The 19,329-nt window shown below is 36.0% G+C and overlaps 1 protein-coding gene across 15 annotated transcripts in view; it reads right to left on the bottom strand.

Annotated features, from left to right (window-relative positions):
* Positions 1-19,329, bottom strand: part of PAPOLA (poly(A) polymerase alpha) — a 60,433-nt gene that overhangs the window by 7,377 nt on the left and 33,727 nt on the right. For 10 of the 15 annotated variants that reach the window (XM_067027801.1, XM_059056426.2, XM_067027793.1 and 7 more), the window contains 7 exons: positions 16,441-16,494; positions 15,783-15,902; positions 14,348-14,457; positions 11,192-11,313; positions 5,884-6,026; positions 3,255-3,355; positions 2,828-3,048 (listed from right to left, as the gene is read on the bottom strand). In XM_067027801.1, the coding sequence (XP_066883902.1) occupies positions 2,828-3,048; positions 3,255-3,355; positions 5,884-6,026; positions 11,192-11,313; positions 14,348-14,457; positions 15,783-15,902; positions 16,441-16,494 (871 nt within the window). The remainder of the gene's footprint in view (positions 1-2,827; positions 3,049-3,254; positions 3,356-5,883; positions 6,027-11,191; positions 11,314-14,347; positions 14,458-15,782; positions 15,903-16,440; positions 16,495-19,329) is intronic. The other 5 variants (XM_067027802.1, XM_067027797.1, XM_067027799.1 and 2 more) reach the window with 1 other exon arrangement.

Genomic DNA, 19,329 nt, shown 5'->3' on the forward strand with positions numbered 1-19,329 from the left:
CTTGAGTTGTTATCCATTAAAGCTAAGTGATGTAAATGTAACTTGTTCATTACAATTTTGTACATGTTTGAAATATTCCATAACTTTAAATATATATATACATATAGCATCATTTAGCCATATAATTCAGGTGACAAGGCAAACTTTTTTCTGTTTTTATTTTACATTTCTACCATCCATATGCACTTGAAAAGCTTTAGTATGTGATAAACATTAAGTAGAACTAAAGTCCCTGACAATACCTGAATCTCATGTTTGTATACATGTTAGTATATTATTGAGTAGGACCAGTGTTTCTTTCTGGTTTACTAAAATTTCTAATACCAAGTACTCATTAACAGAGAATGAACGACCCAGTAGGAGACCTTCAAAATCAGAATATTTGTAATAATCTTCTTCAACTTTAGCACCATGAGCTTTAGGCCTGGGTTCTAATCCTGGCTCTGACTTTAATTAGCTTTATAAACAGGAAAGCTATTGAACCTCAAGTTCTTCTGGGAAAGGAGGAGATTAGTCTATGAGATAACCTAAAATCCTAAGATCCCTTCCATATCTTAAAATTCTATTTTTGTTAGTCAACTCCATGGAGCTGCCATAAGCAGGACTCAAACTGTGAGAAAATACATAGCACAGAAAATTACTGGGGGCAGGGGGTGGGGAGTGCTGAACCTATATTTTTAAAGATACTTAAGAATCAAGGATCTTAATTAACTTAGATTTGAACAAATAAAAACTATTAAAAAAAAAAAAAAAAAAAAGCAATGACATAATCAGGGACATTTGAGCCCTGACTAGATATTTGATATTAATGAACTGTTCATTTTTTTAGGTGGGTTTACTTTGTTTATACTTTTCTCTTTGTAATTATTATCTTTTAGATACATGATTTTAAAAATACTAAGGAGGGCTTCCCTAGTGGCACAGTGGTTGAGAGTCTGCCTGCCAATGCGGGGGATGCGGGTTCATGCCCTGGTCCGGGAAGATCCCACATGCCACGGAGTGGCTAGGCCCATGAGCCATGGCCGCTGAGCCTGCGCATCCGGAGCCTGTGCTCCGCAACGGGAGAGGTCACAACAGTGAGAGGCCCGCGTACCTCAAAAAAAAAAAAAAAAAAAACCTAAGGAAATGATATGACTGAAGTCTGGATTTTGCATCTAAATAATGCAAGTACGGGGGAAATGGAAAGGAAAAATAATTAAGGGTATAGTGGCTGAATTCACTATACCTGAAATTCCATGATGGGTACATGGGTACATGAAATGATTCTCTTGTGTATATTTACATTTTTCTGTACTAAGTTAAAAAATCCTATATTCCTATTGCCTCTCTAAACTAGACATGAAACATGAGTGTTTACTACCAAGGTTAAGTGCAAACGAAATTACAAGCATGGTACTGATACACATTTTGGAACTCTCACAGGGTAAGGAATGAAGCCATTAACATTAAGGAGACAGAATGACAGGCATCTAGAGTTATCCTTACATATACCTTACTAAGGCAAAAAGAAATGTGAATTCTGAAATGCTCTGACAACTCCCAACAAATATCAATACACAGAAAGTGGCATTACACCAAAACTACAGTCTTAGGTTGCTGTACAACACAATCACGTAGAACAGGGGCTTTTAATAAAAGATTACTAGGCCTGGAGAGTCTGATTCAGTGTATCTGGAGGAGGCCCTAAAATCTGTATTTAAAAAAACAAAACAACAAACCCTGAAAAACTAATTCTGATGTACAACTGAGGTTGAAAATCACTGCCTTAAGAAATAATTACAGAGACAAATGTATTTCAGAAAACATGGTGTAAGATATGATATACTATGCCCATTTTTCATTCTCATTTAGCATCATCAGTGATAAAATTCATTAAATTATTCATGTGTAGTTAACAGTGACTGTTTCCAAAAAAACCTAAAACAAAAGGATTCAGAATAAGCTAGGAGTAATACTTATAAAGACAATAAACTTTCACTATTAAAAATCAAAACACTGCATAAGATACCTAGTTTTTTCCACCATTCTAAAGAACTTTCACGTAATGCATAAGTTCCTAAATAAAAAATTATCAACCAAAAATCACAACAAAATTGGTGTTTTTTGGGCTATCATCTCTTGGACAATGGTGAAAGTTTAATTAATAGAAAAACACAATGAGAGTGGCTCCAGGAAACAATGAAAGTGTGTTATAAGGCTACTTCTATTTTAAGACAAACATCAAAATCAGTGTACACTTTTAATGGTTTTCCTAAAACTATCTGAGACTCTGACAAGGTAAACCAGCCACTATAAAAAGTGGAAGTACTGTTAGAAAATGTCCTGAAGGGCTGGAGGATACAATCATTCAAGGTACCAAAACTAATCTGACTTCACAGCTTATGGTCAGTCATTCAATAAGAATTCCCTGAGAACCTCTCATATTCAGTGACCCCATAATACCAAGTACAGTGTAGAAGCTCTAAAACTCCACCTGGATCAAAGAAGCAAAAAACTGTGTCCAAAGGGGCCACCAAAGAATTGGTACACATGAAACATACAGTTATGAGAGAATAATAAATTAAGATGAGATGTAAATCCATGCTAAGTTGTGTTACAGCCTAGACATGCTATAGAAATTTAAACAAAAAACACAGCTTTATCAAAGAGTTAGATACTGAAAAGGGTAGAAAAGGGTGAAAAGAACTATGGCACTAAAGCACTACCTAAAAATAATCTAAAAGCCTTCCTCCATGCTGCCTCTCAACTTGGGATCAAAAAGGTTTTCTTCCACTGGATTTTGAAACAGGTAAGGTGGTACTCCCATGGCTAACTAATATATAGATACCTCTTCTGTTTTGGTTTTCTTGGGACTCTCCTCTTTATGAGGTGAGGATGTCCTCTTGACTCCTACTATAGGATTAGGTGTCTTTGTTGCTGCATTTCCTGAAGGTCTTGGTGGTGGGTTTACCAGACGTGTTGAAGAAACAACTCTGGAGACCGTAGGCTTTGGTGGTGATGAAATGGCTGGTTGTGTGGCAGTTTGAGGAATGCTTTCACTCGATGTACCTAAGTACATAAATACATAAAAGTTAAATCATATCAACACCAAGTTACAAGTAAATCTTTTTTATTTTATTCATAAGTTTACAGGTAAATAATAGAATGGTATTAAAAAACTGAATTCAAGCTACTTAACTAACAAAGTCATCTTTCAAAATGAAGGCTACAACCAAATATAATGCAAATATTTTCAAATCTGTCAATCTCCTTACCCCCTGAGCTTTCACTGGAATTTACTTGTGGCACAGAAACTTCAGTAGCCTGTATGTTGGTCACAGATGCTGCTGTTACAGCTGGAGCAGGACTGTTTCTGCTAAAAATGGGGGAAAAAATTTAAAAATGAAAAAAACAGAGATGTATAAAATTCAATAATAAAATGTAGTATGTGCAGAAGTTATTCTCTAAAGTAAATGTTTCTTTAGTTTTACTTCTCATACGTATATATACATCAGTAACTAGCTTTATTTAATAAAATATAATCAACAACCAAAAGCACAGAAACAGGGCTTCCCTGGTGGCGCAGTGGTTGACAGTCCGCCTGCCGATGCAGGGAACACGGGTTCGTGCCCCGGTCCGGGAAGATTCCCACATGCCGCAGAGCGGCTAGGCCCGTGAGCCATGGCCGCTGAGCCTGCTTATCTGGAGCCTGTGCTCCGCAACTGGAGAGGCTGCAGCAGTGAGAGGCCCGCGTACCGCAAAAAAAAAAAAAAGCACAGAAACATTCTAAAGCAGTGATAGTCAACAGAACTTCCTATAACTATGACCTATATCCACACTACCCAATATGGTAGCCACTATACAGATGTAGCTACTCTACACTTGAAATAGAACTAGTGGGAAACGGAATGTTTAATTTCATTTAATATTAATTAAGTTTAAACTGTCGCATGTGGCTAGTGACTAACATATTTGACAGAACAGCTAAAAAACATCTGTTCTTATTTGACTTGGGTAATTGACTCAAAAGATTTGGGGTATAAGAAAATATGATCAAAAGCTGTAAAGAAGAAAATGGTCTGAGAATTAGAAATAAGTTTCTGCATACAAAACGTAAAGGTTCATGAAACCCTAAAAGCCCATCCAGTGGCCCATATAAACAACAAAGGATCTCAAAACCCAATCCCTTGGGGGCTTCCCTGGTGGTGCAGTGGTTGAGGGTCCACCTGCTGATGCAGGGGACATGGGTTCGTGCCCCGGTCCGGGAAGATCCCACGTGCCGCGGAGCGGCTGGGCCCGTGAGCCATGGCTGCTGAGCCTGCGTGTCCGGAGCCTGTGCTCCGCAATGGGAGAGGCCACAACAGTGAGAGGCCCAGATACCGCAAAAAAAAACCCACAACAAAACAACCCAATCCCTCCTTCAATGTTCTGGACCCCACTCGCTCCTGTCCTCTGAGGAAACTCAAATCACCCCTCCTTCACTGTCCTATCTATTCAACTTTTCTGTCTCAAATAAATCCTATATATTAGCGTTTAAATAATCTCATTTTTATCATCTCCTGAAAGAAAAAAGCAAAAAGTCCTCTGTGGTTATTCAGTCTCCTTCAACTACAGCTTATTCAACTCCAACTGTTGAATGATGATGCCATAAAAAGGTGGGCAAAACGCGAGGACTTAGATTTTTGGTGCATACATGACATTCACAAAGCTCCACAGAGCTTTGGAGCTCTCTGGTATATGGAAGTAAATGAGGTCAAGAGAGTGAGTGATACCACACCCCCAAGAATACAAAGAAGGCATAAAGGACTAACGCCCTGAAAAGCACGAACATCTAACAATTAAACAGAAAAGAATAACTGGTCAGAGAACAACCACAGATTCAGGAGAAAACCTGAAAAGCGAAGCAGCTAGTACATAATAAATACTCAGTATTTGTTGAGCAAATACACATCTATTTTACATTCATGTGCACAAACTCAAAAGTACAGAAGGGCTTTTATACAACTCCCAAAAATCTTATTAAAATTTTTGCTTCTTCACTCAAAAAAAGATGATGAAACCATTAAAAATAAAAACCTGGAAGTTAATGCTGTAAAAATGAAGAATTGTTTTAAAACTACAAGATCTAGGGGCCACGTTGATGCCTAAAGTCTTCAGGTTATATATGACTGGTCTAAAAACACAGCACATGTTCAGAGTCCACGAGAAGAGACTAAACCCATCATGCACTGCGCCCAGCAGGTTCTAGTTCACACAGATCCGAAGAGTCACCCCAGCCTTCACCTTTGCCATTGGTTATACTTTAACAATCCGATTTTTAAAACTGCTTTTTTCTAAACATTAAAATATAACATGCATTCATAAAAGCGTTCATGGTTTAAGTATCAACTCGTTGAACAAAGGGATGGGCGTAACCGTCACCATTTACAATACCAGCAGTATTCCCAGAGTCTGCAGTAAACAGCTCCCTTTGAAAACACAGTAAGATAGCCATTAAAAAATAAATCTGCAATGATAACACTATAAAGATTTATGGAAGTTAAAGATAAATATGGCTTTTTGTGTTTTAATTTTTGCCAACATAGCCATGTTTTTCTTTCGAAACAAAAATGTTTAGCAGCTTTAAATGTTCCTAAAAAGACACTTAATTCTTCAAAAGAAATTCCCACTAAAACCAGCCCACATAAATCTCACCTTCTTTAGAAGATCCCTAATATTTTTCATAGATACTTTTCCCCTGCTACACAGATAATAAGCATCTCCAGGACAGAAAGTGATCTTGTCCCTCTTGTCTGGTTCTCCTTAGTACACCATACAGTTCACCATAGGCAGTAGGTATTTCAACATATGAAACTGGAGGGGTTATTTAAACAGCCACTCCACTTCCTTTCCCTTTTTCCTTACCCCTGAGAGCTGCCAGAACTGTTCAATGGACTGGTCTTCATAGCACTGGTAGGTGAAGGCACAGACATGCTGTTATCACTGTCCATAGACAAGTCAAGGCTGCTGTCATTCAGAGGTGTCAACCTGACACCTTCTGTTGAATGCTGCAATTAATAAAATATTTAGTCAAATATACCTTTATTTTATCTAGACCTTTAAAACATAAACATCTTTTACTTAACTGATAAATGATTTCTACTAAAAAGCACAAATCAATATGTTTCTGATAATCAGAAGTGTCATGCTGACTATAAAAGGTAAAGAGTTGGGACACACATACTTCCTGACTTCTAAGGATGCTCAACTTAACTACACTTCTTCAGTGGGAGAAAAAGCAAGAAAAAAATGCTATAATAAACCTACACACTGAATGTAAGATACACTGCAAATTAAAAAGCACTTTAATATGAAAACACATGTATCTTAAATCAGAGGACTATTAATACATACACACACTCACATATACATTAGGAAAAAAGTCAATGGTAAAACACGATAGTAACAATCAGTATCTCTGGCCAGTCCGATTAGAAGTGATTTTTTGTTTATAGATTTCAAATTGTTTTACAATGAAGATAAAAGTGTATAATTTCTAAAAAATCATCAAGTAGGTACAATTTAGTGCCATTCCTAGCTATTTGTATGAGTCTCTCAAAAGCAAGAGATTTCCAGTGCTCTATCTGCAACTTAGGATTGTAACATGGTACATTTAATAGTGTTAACTATCCTGTTAGAATAAAAGCGAAAATAATTTTCTGAAAACTAAACTTAATGGCCACATATAAATCCTAACGTTGGTCCTGCTTCTTAAAAATCAAAGCACTCTAAAACAACTACATAGTGCAGGAAAAACCAAAAGCTAAAAAACTATAAATGGTGCTATGGGATAAAAGTTGATTTCTGGGTTTCCCTGGTGGCACAGTGGTTGAGAGTCCGCCTGCCGATGCAGGGGACACGAGTTCAAGCCCCGGTCTGGGACGACCCCACATGCTGCGGAGCGGCTGGGCCCATGAGCCATGGCCGCTGAGCCTGCGCGTCCGGAGCCTGTGCTCCGCGACGGGAGAGGCCACAACGGTGAGAGGCTGGCGTACCGAAAAAAAAAAAAAAAAAAAAAAAAAAAAAAAAAAAAAAGTTGATTTCAAATTGACCAAAGTTTCCGTTTTTGCAATCAATGCTATTATAACATCAAATTGATTTCCTCAGTTTTTTTTCAGAACACTTTTAGTTTCAAGTGTTCGCTTACCTACAAAAACATTTTAATGGAAATAATTTGCATTATTAATAAAAACCCATACCCCATGTGTTTGTATGTGCGTGCATGTGTACATCCACACCCCAATTCCCCAAATGACAAGATAATCTAAATCTTTGAGTTAGCACTACAGAGACACCACCTGTGTACATAAATCAATATTAATCAAATGTGGAAGATGAGATTTGGGAGAAGGGAGAGGAGAGAAAGGAATGCCTTTTGCCTATGAAGTCAGATGTAAAACCAGTTTTCTTAATATTGTAAAATAAGCATCTTTCCTATGCAAAAATGCTACCATTCTCACTCTCCACCAGACAAAAATGTGTTCAGTAAGTAAATTATACTCCATTTCACACAGTTACCTGCCTGACCAGGTGATCAAAAAATAACCTGTGAAGTAACAGGCCACTGTTGGGGATGATCAGTGAACATGAAGGTTTTAACTGGATGGTCTGAACACATAACCATCAAGCTGCTTTGCTTTGCCTCTGTGTCTATATCAAGTTTGGCACAAGATACTTCAATGCCACAAAATCATAAACATTCTATCAAACTTTCTAATAAAAGACAAAGACAGAATATACTACAGAGAAATAAACACACGTTATTTGCATGCAGACTTAGGTCCAATTCACATCTCATAGTACATGACCCTGGCCAAGTGTTTGAATCACTCTGTTTCTTCTACAATAGAGACAATACCTACAGGTTACTGTATCATTAAATATAGAATACACATCTTCTATACTTGTACAGTGCTTTTCAAATAGTAGTTAATAAAAGGAAACTATTAATAAGAGTGCAAAGAAAAGATCCATGGATCTAGATTCCTAGACACTTATTTTCTTGTAAAAACTCTTAAGAAAGTGCTATTTTACTAGGGGAAACTTGGAAATAATCTAAATGACAGCAAACAGAGGACAGGTGTAATCATACTGTAGCCATACAAAGAAATACTAAGCAGCCATTTAGTACTCGTAATATAATATAACTTGGATAAATGGTCACAATATCGAAAACACCCAAAAAAGCAGGTCACAAAATGGTAGGTATCATTAAAAACCTCTTAAAAGTACACATCATCTGTGGTTACATCTATGCACTGAATAGTCTGTATAGAAATAAACTAAAATGTTAAGAGTCGCAATTACAGGGTAGTGAGATTATAGTTAAACTCTATTTGATACATACAATTTTTGGACTAATCAATAAATTTTTGATCACTAATGATACTTTTTATAATCTAGAAATCATATCTAGATAGATACTACCTTAAGTAATAGAATAAAAATTAAATTTACTTGAACTATACACTAGTTGTTCCAAATATCAACACTACCATGTAAAACAGGAGTTTTAAAAGGTAATCGGAATCAAAGGTTTAGGAAAACCTAATTACTTCATTTAAATCCATTAATAATGCAACACCAAGGGACAATCAGAAGACAAATAATCTGACCTGACATTTTATTTTAAAAATAAAATTACTGGGACTTCCCTGGTGGCGCAGTGGTTAAGAATTCACCTGCCAATGCGGGAGGACACAGGTTCGAGCCCTGGTCCGGGAAGATCCCACATGCCACGAAGCAACTAAGCCCGTGCGTCACAGATACTGAGCCTGCGTTCTAGAGCCCGCGAGTCACAACTTCTGAGCCCACGTGCCACAACTACTGAAGCCCACGAGCCTAGAGCCCACGTTCCACAACAAAGAGAAGCCACCACAGCAAAAAGCCTGCGCACTGCAATGAAGAGTAGCCCCTGCTTGTTGCAACTACAGAAAGCCCATGCGCAGCAACGAAGATCCAACACAGCAAATAAATAAATAAATATTTTAAAAATAAAATAAAAAATAAAACTTTAAAGAATACATAAAATTACTTAACAAAAGTTTACGTTAAGTTTACTTTATGACAAAAAATAGATTGCTCAATAAAAGTCACATTTTTGTCACTTTCTAGATTATCTGATAACTCATGAAACTATTAGGTTGAGAAGAGAGTAACAAGTTAATCTGTATAAAGGCTTTAATGTAATATGTTACTTTAAAAAATGAAATATGCTTTTAAAAATTGGATTTTACACATTAAAAACAAGTACCTCTACCCCCCATGTTATGAATAATGATGATGGTGATAATAACAAAAACAAATCGGAGCATTTAGTATGTGCCAGGCACCCATCTAAACTACCTCTTACACGCACTGGCTCATTTTATCCTCACAAAATACATAACGAGGTAGGTAAAATTAGAATTGTGATTTAAAGGCAAATCAAGAACATGATATTTGTAATACAACTTGCCCAAGTCTCACAGCTAGGATGCAATGGAACCTGAACCTGAACCAGGCAGTCTACTGCAAAATCCCTGCCCTTGATTTAGCTACTTTTGTATCATAATATATTCTATGTTTTAAGAAACACAACATGGGCTTCCCTGGTGGCGCAGTGGTTGGGAGTCCGCCTGCCGATGCAGGGGACGCGGGTTCGTGCCCCGGTCCGGGAAGATCCCACGTGCCGCGGGGTGGCTGGGCCCGTGAGCCATGGCCGCTGGGCCTGCGCGTCTGGAGCCTGTGCTCCGCGACGGGAGAGGCCACGGCGGTGGGAGGCCTGCGTATCGCAAAAAAAAAAAAAAAAAAAAAAAAAACCACACAACATGATGGAAGTTATATTAACTTCCTTCCTCTCTTCCCAATCCCAGCCCCAGATAATAAACCATCATCACAGAATGCAGCAGTTATCATGCTCTAATGCATACCTGTATTTCATATTCTATCTTAAAAAATATATTGTGAACTTTATATAAAAGTATCAAATGAAATATATTTATCTGTACTTTTTAACCCAATGCATTCATATATGTATCTCTAACTCATATATTTTCACTGCTCTAAGTATTCCATTTTAAGAATAAGCCACTTTTTCGGGTTCAAGCCCTGGTCCGGGAAGATCCCACATGCCACGGAGCAACTAAGCCCATACGCCACAACTACCGAGCCTGCATTCCAGAGCCCGTGAGCCACAACTCCTGAAGCACAGGCTCCTAGAGCCCGTGCTCTGCAACAAGAGAAGCCACCGCAACGAGAAGCCCGTGCACTTCAACGAAGAGTAGCCCCCGCTCACCGCAACTAGAGAAAGCCTGCGTGCAGCAACAAAGACCCAATGCAGCCAAAAATAAATAAATAAATAAGTTTTTAAAGTTATAAAAAATAAAGAATAAGCCACTTTTGAAACCACTTAAAGTAAAAATATAATGGTTATTTCTGCACTAAAATTTCAATATAATTTCAAATTTAAAAGTCCAAATAAGAAAATCATGGCTCGTAAGTTACACAACAGGAAGCGTCAACACCAGAACTTCATACTTCAGGTTACCACTGTCAGTGATCTTATACATGTATAATCCTTATGAAAATAAAATTATTTTCATTTAAAAAAATCACACAAGGGCTTCCCTGGTGGCACAGTGGTTGAGAGCCCGCCTGCCGATGCAGGGGACACGGGTTCGTGCCCGGGTCTGGGAAGATCCCACGTGCCGCGGACCGGCTGGGCCCGTGAGCCGTGGCCACTGAGCCTGCGCGTCCGGAGCCTGTGCTCCGCAACGGGGAGAGGCCACAACAGTGAGAGGCCCGCGTACCACAAAAAAAAAAAAAGTCACACAACTTACTTGATCCACATATTACCTAATTTAACTTTCTTTACCTTTAAAAGGAAAGGAAATTACATACTGATGTAGGCTATTAAATGGATACCAATAAGAGATATTGAAAAGAGAATATAAATATATATAAAATAAGGATATGAAGCATCGCCACTAATCTGAAGTCTGAAGGAAGTGTGTGCAAGAAACCTGATTAGGAGCAAGGTTTCACATAATGGAATTTCTCCATGTAATAGGTTTTCAAAATGCTGTGACCTATTTCAAATATGATTAACTCAGCCTAAATTCTGAAATATTGATAGGCTGGATACATACAACATTATGTTAGTAATGCTTTTTTAAGTACTTCCTAAATTTACCTTTTTCTTTTTCTGAAGCACATGATTAGGCAGTAGCTGATGGAGTTGCTTCCTTCTTACATGCATTGCAGCAATTTTCATGTCCACCTCAAACATCTTGCTGTTTATTGCTTGCCTATAAACTACACAATTAGGAAATTGTTACAAGAAATAGAAACATTTTCATAAAGGCAGTTAAACTCACCCAGGAGAAGCTATTCTAAAGTAGGGATCCATTTTCCATCAATATTGCCTATCTATAAAATTATCAGGTCAAAACCTATCTCACAAGTGCCTTTTACCACCAGGTGCACGTAACGAATAAAAACACACAGTATATTAATCCTTCCAGTGTAAAAAACTCTTAAAGTAATAAAAGAGTTAACTCCTTAAGAAATGACAGAACTGGAGAAAAGGGGTTTCTTAAATTCATACTTATTTATGCTACCAGTATAATTTAAAATTCTAGCCCAAGTATGTAACAACCACAGCAAAACAACAAAGTGGAAAATTTCATTCATTCAGTCATACAACTATTTACTGGGCACCTATACTGTATCACATGTTCTAGACATGGGGGATATAGCGGGAAATAAGAGACCCAAAACTTCAGAGTCCTCATTCTAGTGGAGAAACACAACAGAAAAAAAGGTAAAATATATTTCATATCACATCGGTGATAAGAGCTATGGAGAAAAAATTGAGTAGGGAAGATGACAGGAAGCTCAGCCTGGAAACTGAGATTACATTTGAGTGAAGACTCAAATGAAAGTAAGTAAATAAACTGGGAGTACGTGGTGCAATCTACTCTAGGAAGAGCAAACATCAAGGACAAGAGGTCCCGAGCATGCCTGGGATGTTTGAGGACTAACAGAAAGGCCATGGGGCAAAGGGAAAGTAGAAGATCCATAATCCCTTATCTGCAATTGTAAAATCCCAAAAGCTCCCCCAAATAGAAGTTTTTCCTAAGACTGGCACCAAACCCTGATTTGAACTCTTTGTAGCTATTTAATCTACCTATAGCTTATGTAAATATCTTACAGAAATGGCACTGCCTTTGACTACCAAATGTCGCTTCAGACCCCATTGGGAATATTACTTACTAACTTTGTTACCTTACTGGCCTCAAGACATATGGATAAAGGATTCTGAACTTATTAAGTTTTATATATGTCTATATATTTCTTATTATCAATATAAGAAATGAGGTCAGAGACATAAGAAGAAGACTAGATCACATAAAGGCTTGCAAACCACAGGAAAGATCTGGACTGATTCAGAGTAGATGGGTAGCCATTATAGGTTTTAAGCAGGTGAGACATGATTTGGCTTAATGTCATTTTGGATGCTGACTAAGAAGAGCTGAAGGCAGAACAAGAAAACTACAGAAATGGCAGTAATGCAAAGGACCGGTGAGAAGCGGCTTGGACTCGGAGTAACAGCGGTACAAACGGCAGTTAGTAGCAGAAATCTCAACATACTCAGGAGCATTTTGTAACAGATTAATACCAAGTATGGGGAAAGCAGGATTCAAGGAAGACTGCAAGATTTCTAGCCTGAGCAACGACAAGGACACAGCTGCCACTGCCTGAGATCAAAAAGATGTGAAGAGAAGCCAGAGGAGACTGGGAGTAAGAATTCTGAGTTTTCAACATGTTAAATATGTTTTTATTAGAAAATCCCACAAAGTATTCCATTAAAATGTTTCAAGATACAGGACAACTAAATATTTCCTTCCCCAAATACCTGAAAGTTGCTTTAAAATCTTGATGGTTCATTAACACAATCTTTGATAAGCAGTTCAATTAGGTATAATGTCCAAAACAAATTTTCTAGTCCAAGTATCTCTACATGATTTGTTAGTTCATAAATAGTTTAAGTTGACATCAGAATTTTTACTTTGGAAAAAACCACTACTCTGGTGTTCAGCAATTGGAGTTTTCACACTCTAAATCACATCCTAAAAAATCTGTATAAGTGCTTTTGTTGTCATAATGATTAAGGGATACTACTTGATAGGGACACTAAATATCCTTCAACATGGACAGTTCTTTGCAATGCACTGTACCACGTCCTACTTACATTCCTAAAGATGAAAAACCTACTTAATCAATTATTTGAACTCAACTCAATTTTACATAAAAACAAAGTATTTTTAAGCTGAATTTTCTAGGAAAATTCATGTTCCCAATGGCAATGCTGCTGATGGTCTCTGAATCATAACAGATAACAACAGCACCTGTATCATAGAAATTCAGACCACACTGCTAGTGATTCTACATATAGCTGCAATTACCTACTTAGGTATGTCTTCTAGTCACTGTACCTAAGCATTTACATACTGAAATACATATTCTTTTCCTTTTATTTCTCCTTTACATTTAGTGAATGATACTGACATTTTAAAAAAATGTACCGATTTTTGTCTCTCCTTCTCCAAGGAGGTAAAAAACTTTTCCTGTTACATCTGAATGTCCTTAGGTGAAGACTCCTTATTGTGGACAGGTGAGAAAGACACACACTAAAATTTTTTTTTAATGGAAAGGAGAGATGTATATAAGAAAAAAGAATTAGTCCCTAAAGAAGATGCACATTCATCATTGTCGCTAAGTACATTCACTATTCCCTTGAAAATCTGCGTATCTACATAGAGTCTTAGCTTCTGTCTACTATATCCACCATCTGATCTTTAGTTAAACCATACTACCTTGTATCTCAGGGTACAAGGTCAATCCAAAATGAAGCTCTCATCATTGTATTTCCCACCCATGGATTAACATTTGAGTCTATAAATGACATAGAGGATAAATTTCCTCATGTCACCAAAAGTTTAGCTTCATAAATTTCTAAGGTTCAAGATTATTACCACAATCAGACACAGATTCAGTCTTTTAAGACAATCAAATATTCAGGTGGTTTCTCATTTCATAAGTAATCATGGGCAAATTAAATTTAAAGTGGTTCAACCATTTAACTTTAGGTCTACCATAAGAGAAAAAAAATCATTTATATATTAGACATGACTGAAACTAATCCAAAAATATTAAGGTTATTTTGATGATCATTGTAAAATACTCCCAAATAATTTTAACAGTTACTGCAAATTCCACTATGGCACACATGAAGACAAATTCAAATATGCAAGTACATGTTTTGATTATCTAAGTAGAGATATACCTGTATCTGTGAAAGACTGAATATCGTAGGTGAGATCAACACTGAGATTTTCAGAGTTTTCTGTTTTTTTAAACACTAACCCAATCACCCACATCGTGCGAAATTCTTCCCTGTAAAATAAGAAGCGTATTACTATAGTTTATCAGGATTTCATGAAAACAGTTATCAATGTGGTCGACAACCTGAGATACATGGGAATACTCAGAATACAAATATATAAGCAAACTAAGTAAAGTTCTAAACCAAACTGCATCAAAACTCAAATTCCTAAAAAAAAAAAAAAAACCTCAAATTCCTCCTCCATACCTGTCCTCTATATTCCTATTGCTATATAAAAAACTGGAGTCCTAGGATAAAGATACTCTTCACTATCTATGTACTGACAGCCAATGTTCTTAATGATAATCCTAAGTACCAAAGGCACTGCAAAGAAAAATTATGTTCATACAAATGAATGATGTGTTTTAGAGAAATTTGAAACAAAGAAAAATAGTGTAGATATAAAAATTTAACTAGACCTTAACATACATTCCTTAAACTTTTAAACTCCAATGAAAAGGCCAGATGAACAGAAATCTGACCGCAGCATAATAATAATAATGGGTGATTCAGCTACTTTTCAACATTTTATGATATATCTACTGAATGGATCAGTCCTTTAATAATTAAGATCGCAGCAACAAAAAAAAATTATAAAAAGCTCAAATGCCAACTCTTTTACATGAATGCAAAAGGAAATAATCTGTAGAATCAGAGTAACAGCTATTCTATTACAGCACCATCTTAAATGATCCATTCACTAATATTTTTCAATCTTTAATGCTACTGCATTTTTTTGAAAAAGCTATTAAAACTCCCCTCACCATCTAAATACAACAAAGTGGTTATAGGCAAAGCAGAATTTCATATAGGTAATAACAGAGCAACAATCAAACCAGAAAATGACCTACAAAAAGATCCTTAAAAGAATAAGGCAAGGCAGCTTTTAATAACATATCTTCTCAATGTTCCAGAACCTATCACAAATCAAATTTTTGCAAGGTCATATCAAAGCATGTTTTCTTTTTCAAAAAATTAAGATAAAAAGCAAAGATCTATGTTTGATATAGCAGCTATCCTGAAAACCAGTCTACAAAAAAGGGGAGGTGTGTTAAGAAATGCTAAAGTGCAGACCTACAGAATCTGAACTCAAATTAGTTAATAGGCACCTCATCATTACAACTTATTTCAGGGGTGATTTTTTGCAAAAAAAAAACCAGTGTTTCTCTTCAGTGTTTCTGATCAGGAAACCCTAAACCATAAATTTCAACTTGGTCTGACCCATATGTAATCAACAGAATAGTAACTCGCGTTATTAAAAATTGCCTATAAAACTTCCATGAGCAAAAGTTGAAAAGGTGATGGAGAAACTGGATTAAATTAGAGGACTGCTTACTTGTCAGGATTTTCTTTGGGTGCTGGAAATGACTGGGGATTCACATGAGCCAGTGTAATAAATTCATTCTTCTCCAAACTTCCAACCAGGATTCGGATTTTTGATTCCACCAAGCCCACCCTGAACAAACGTCACTCATTATTAATGAAAATTCTGGTTAATTTTAAAAATAAAATAAAATGCACAAAATCAAGTATGTTTGTGTAAAGCTGTAATATGAAGATCATAAAACACAAATATGAGGACAGTTCAACTGTCTAAACTCCCACAGATAAAACTAAAGCCTTATGTTCTACCCCAAAAATGAAGTGAAAACTGCAGGAAGAAGAGAATCAAGCCACATTTCAAACCAGGAAGGTTACAAAAGACAACCCCACAAATATTTAAAGAAAAAAAACCAGTACACTAAAACAAAGCACTTTAATTATGCAGTTAAGAAATAATACGTGGATCTCTATAAGGCAAATAAAAAAAATGTACATATGGATCTCCAAATTCCTATACTTCCATTACAAGTAGTAAAGCTCCATTTATGAACAAAACCAAACTTGATGCTTTTAAGGACTTCCACCTCCTACTGTGTTCTGTGGCTATCTGATTCATTTTGAAGTTTTGTTTTTGTTGTTTTTTGTTTTGTAAAATCTAATCTTATACTCACCATTCTAGGCGTTGTTTTTCAGTTGGTGCACTTGCTAGAAGTACAATATAATGCCTTTGAAGATAAAGACAACATGCTATTTATTTCATTTAAGTGCTTTGTGCTGGATATTAACACCATAATGTAATAAGCTTTTTGACAGTTACAGATCAATTTAGCAAGAGAGAACTGCAATCTCAGTTTGCACATAAAATCATAAATGCTAAATTCCACAAGTTTCTAACTACTGGCAAGTTTAATTCTTCTGAAAAAGATAGTTGTTTTATGAATACGCAAAAAGCCTAATTCAAAAACGATGACTAAATATCAACTGATAATTTGGTTCAATGATTCTGGTGGAGTGCTTTTTCTATAAAGAGCTACCTCACTAAAATATAACCTATTAAAGCAAAATTGCTTTGATGGAAATAAAGCACCAAGGCTTTACCCACAAAAACAGGATCACTAAATATACATACATCAGTAACTTCAAAAACAGTATCAAATACATCATGCTTTTTAATTCAAAGGTAGCAAAAATTAAACTGAATACTTAAGTTAGGCCTCATGATTTTTTTCAAGCAACAGTATGAATTTCTATAACAAAGAAGCAGACATCATTAATGTGAGAGCAACAAAGAGATGTGATTACTATGCAGAATCCAATTTCATTCAAATCAGAGCAAAACCAAGTTTTCATTTCAGAAAAACACCATCATGACCAACTATTTTAAATCTCTTTAAAACAAACTATTTACAACTAAAGAATAATTTCCTAAGACTAAACAAAGAAGTCCAATCCAACATACTTCTCTACAAAATCCATTTTAGAGGTGATAGAAATCAAACTTCTCACCAGAAACTTTACCTCAAAAAGCAAACTGATAGTAGGTGGAAAAGTCAGAATTATGACTAAGAATTTTAAATTAACTTCAAGTATTTACAAACTTAACAGAGGTAATATACATAAATATGAAAACACGTAGACAGAAAAGTAAATGTGCAGTCCAAATCCATACAGACCAATACTTCGTTTCCTTTACCAGTTTAATTTGTTCAGCAATTATTTAGAGCAAACCAAATATACAGAACAAACACAGCCCAAATAAATAAAAGTTAATAAAAGCACTAAAAGCTCATGCATTTTACATATACAGAAAACCCTCTTGGGGCCCTAAACTCCCTTATAAATCAAACAAAATCCTAATAAGCTCAGTAACCTGATTTCCAGTTCCCTGGGAGTTTGAAAATGGACAACAGATTTTAAAACGGGGGGGGGGGGGGCAAAGAGGTGATGGAGAAAAAACTCTATAAAGTATAACAACTTATAAGAGGATAAGACAAAGTATAAAAAGCAGGCATGCACACAAAAACTCAAAACAGCAAAGCTGTCTGGGTTCACCTAATGTAAGGACAAAACTCAAGTCTCTAAATCACTTTTACCACACTTTGAAAGGGATACTCTTAATGACCACCTGAGTCTTGAACAAAAACTTAAATGATATATGTTCTCTATTTATGCAAAATATAAAATCCATTTGAACATAATCTTGTTGGTAATTCAAAGTTTAGAGTTTTAAAGCTCAGGGAGTTCAACTTTGGTTCTTACTGAAATCCAGTGGAAAGGGGGGGGGGGTCTACTCTGCACATGGTTTATGATAAAGGCACCTTTTAAATAAAGCTCAAAGTTTTAAACAACTTAGCAAGTATGTATGCGAAGTCAAATGTCCTTCACTCAGCCAAATTTAAGCAAATGTGAAATGAGACAAAATACAGTAATCATATTTAACAGAAATAGCCTGTCATTAGTTCATAAGTTACCTATCAGGGCACAGAGGCCAAGCAGAAACAGGTCAAAACTGAGGCTACCTTGTTGCTGCTCCAAAAAACGCCACCCCTACCTTTACAGTGTGGCCGCCATATGCCTTCATGAGACACAGCGGCCAGTGCAGCAATGGTTAGCTCTCTCCCAAATGTAAACGTGATCCGTTTCCAATAAAAACAATTTAACTACAAAAATGTACCACAGTTCAATTAAAACCTCTTTAAAAGCTTCTAAAAACACATAATTTAGTTGCTATTATTACCTCACAACTATTTACTCCAAAAAAGCATTTTGTAAGTACATTTCCTGGCCATTCCATCACATTAATATTTTTCCCTGGGTAGATAAGAGCTCAGATATGTGCACCCAAAATCTAATTCTCTCTTAGACAAAAATCCTTGCAATTCCATCTTCAAGTAACTCAGGTCCAAGAATTACAGTTCACTATTTTTAAAGTCTTTAAAACATTATGAGGCTAAATTATTCTATACATACATACTACTTGAAATTATAAATTATTAATCCTATTCCTGAGAACATTTGGCTTTTTTCCCTAATACCTTTGCTTCCTTGTTTCCTAAGGAAATGGAACATCTGAAATAAGTATTCGCATTTCCTATGTCAATAATGATTTATTTTACTGCTGATTACTTATGAGGTTGAATATATTAAAGGTAAAACATGAAAAATATCTTCTTAGAACTATAAAATTTCACAAGACAGTGTTCTCCCTTTTTCACAAGAACACTGATATCTTCTGAAACATGGTCTGCTTTCTAAGACAACTGCAATTTCCTTCATGGTTTCTTCCCTTCCAAGAAAGGCAGGCAGGTATACTATATGACTTAAAGTCTTTCACAGAACAAACACAGTACTTTCAGAATATACTTGAAATAAGCTTAACCAACTTTGACTCAAGGCAAAACTAAGGATTTCAATTCAGTTGTACAGCTAATCTTTGGGGTAATTCATACAATATGTTAAAAGAAAAATTCAAATCTGCGAATACCTCAGAGTCTAATGATAGCAATCACTAATTCTTTAACAGGAAAAATTTTTGAAAAAAGTTAAAAACGTAAGTAGAA

Source organism: Kogia breviceps, chromosome 3 (genome assembly GCF_026419965.1).
Source record: "Kogia breviceps isolate mKogBre1 chromosome 3, mKogBre1 haplotype 1, whole genome shotgun sequence".
NCBI lineage: Eukaryota > Metazoa > Chordata > Mammalia > Artiodactyla > Physeteridae > Kogia > Kogia breviceps.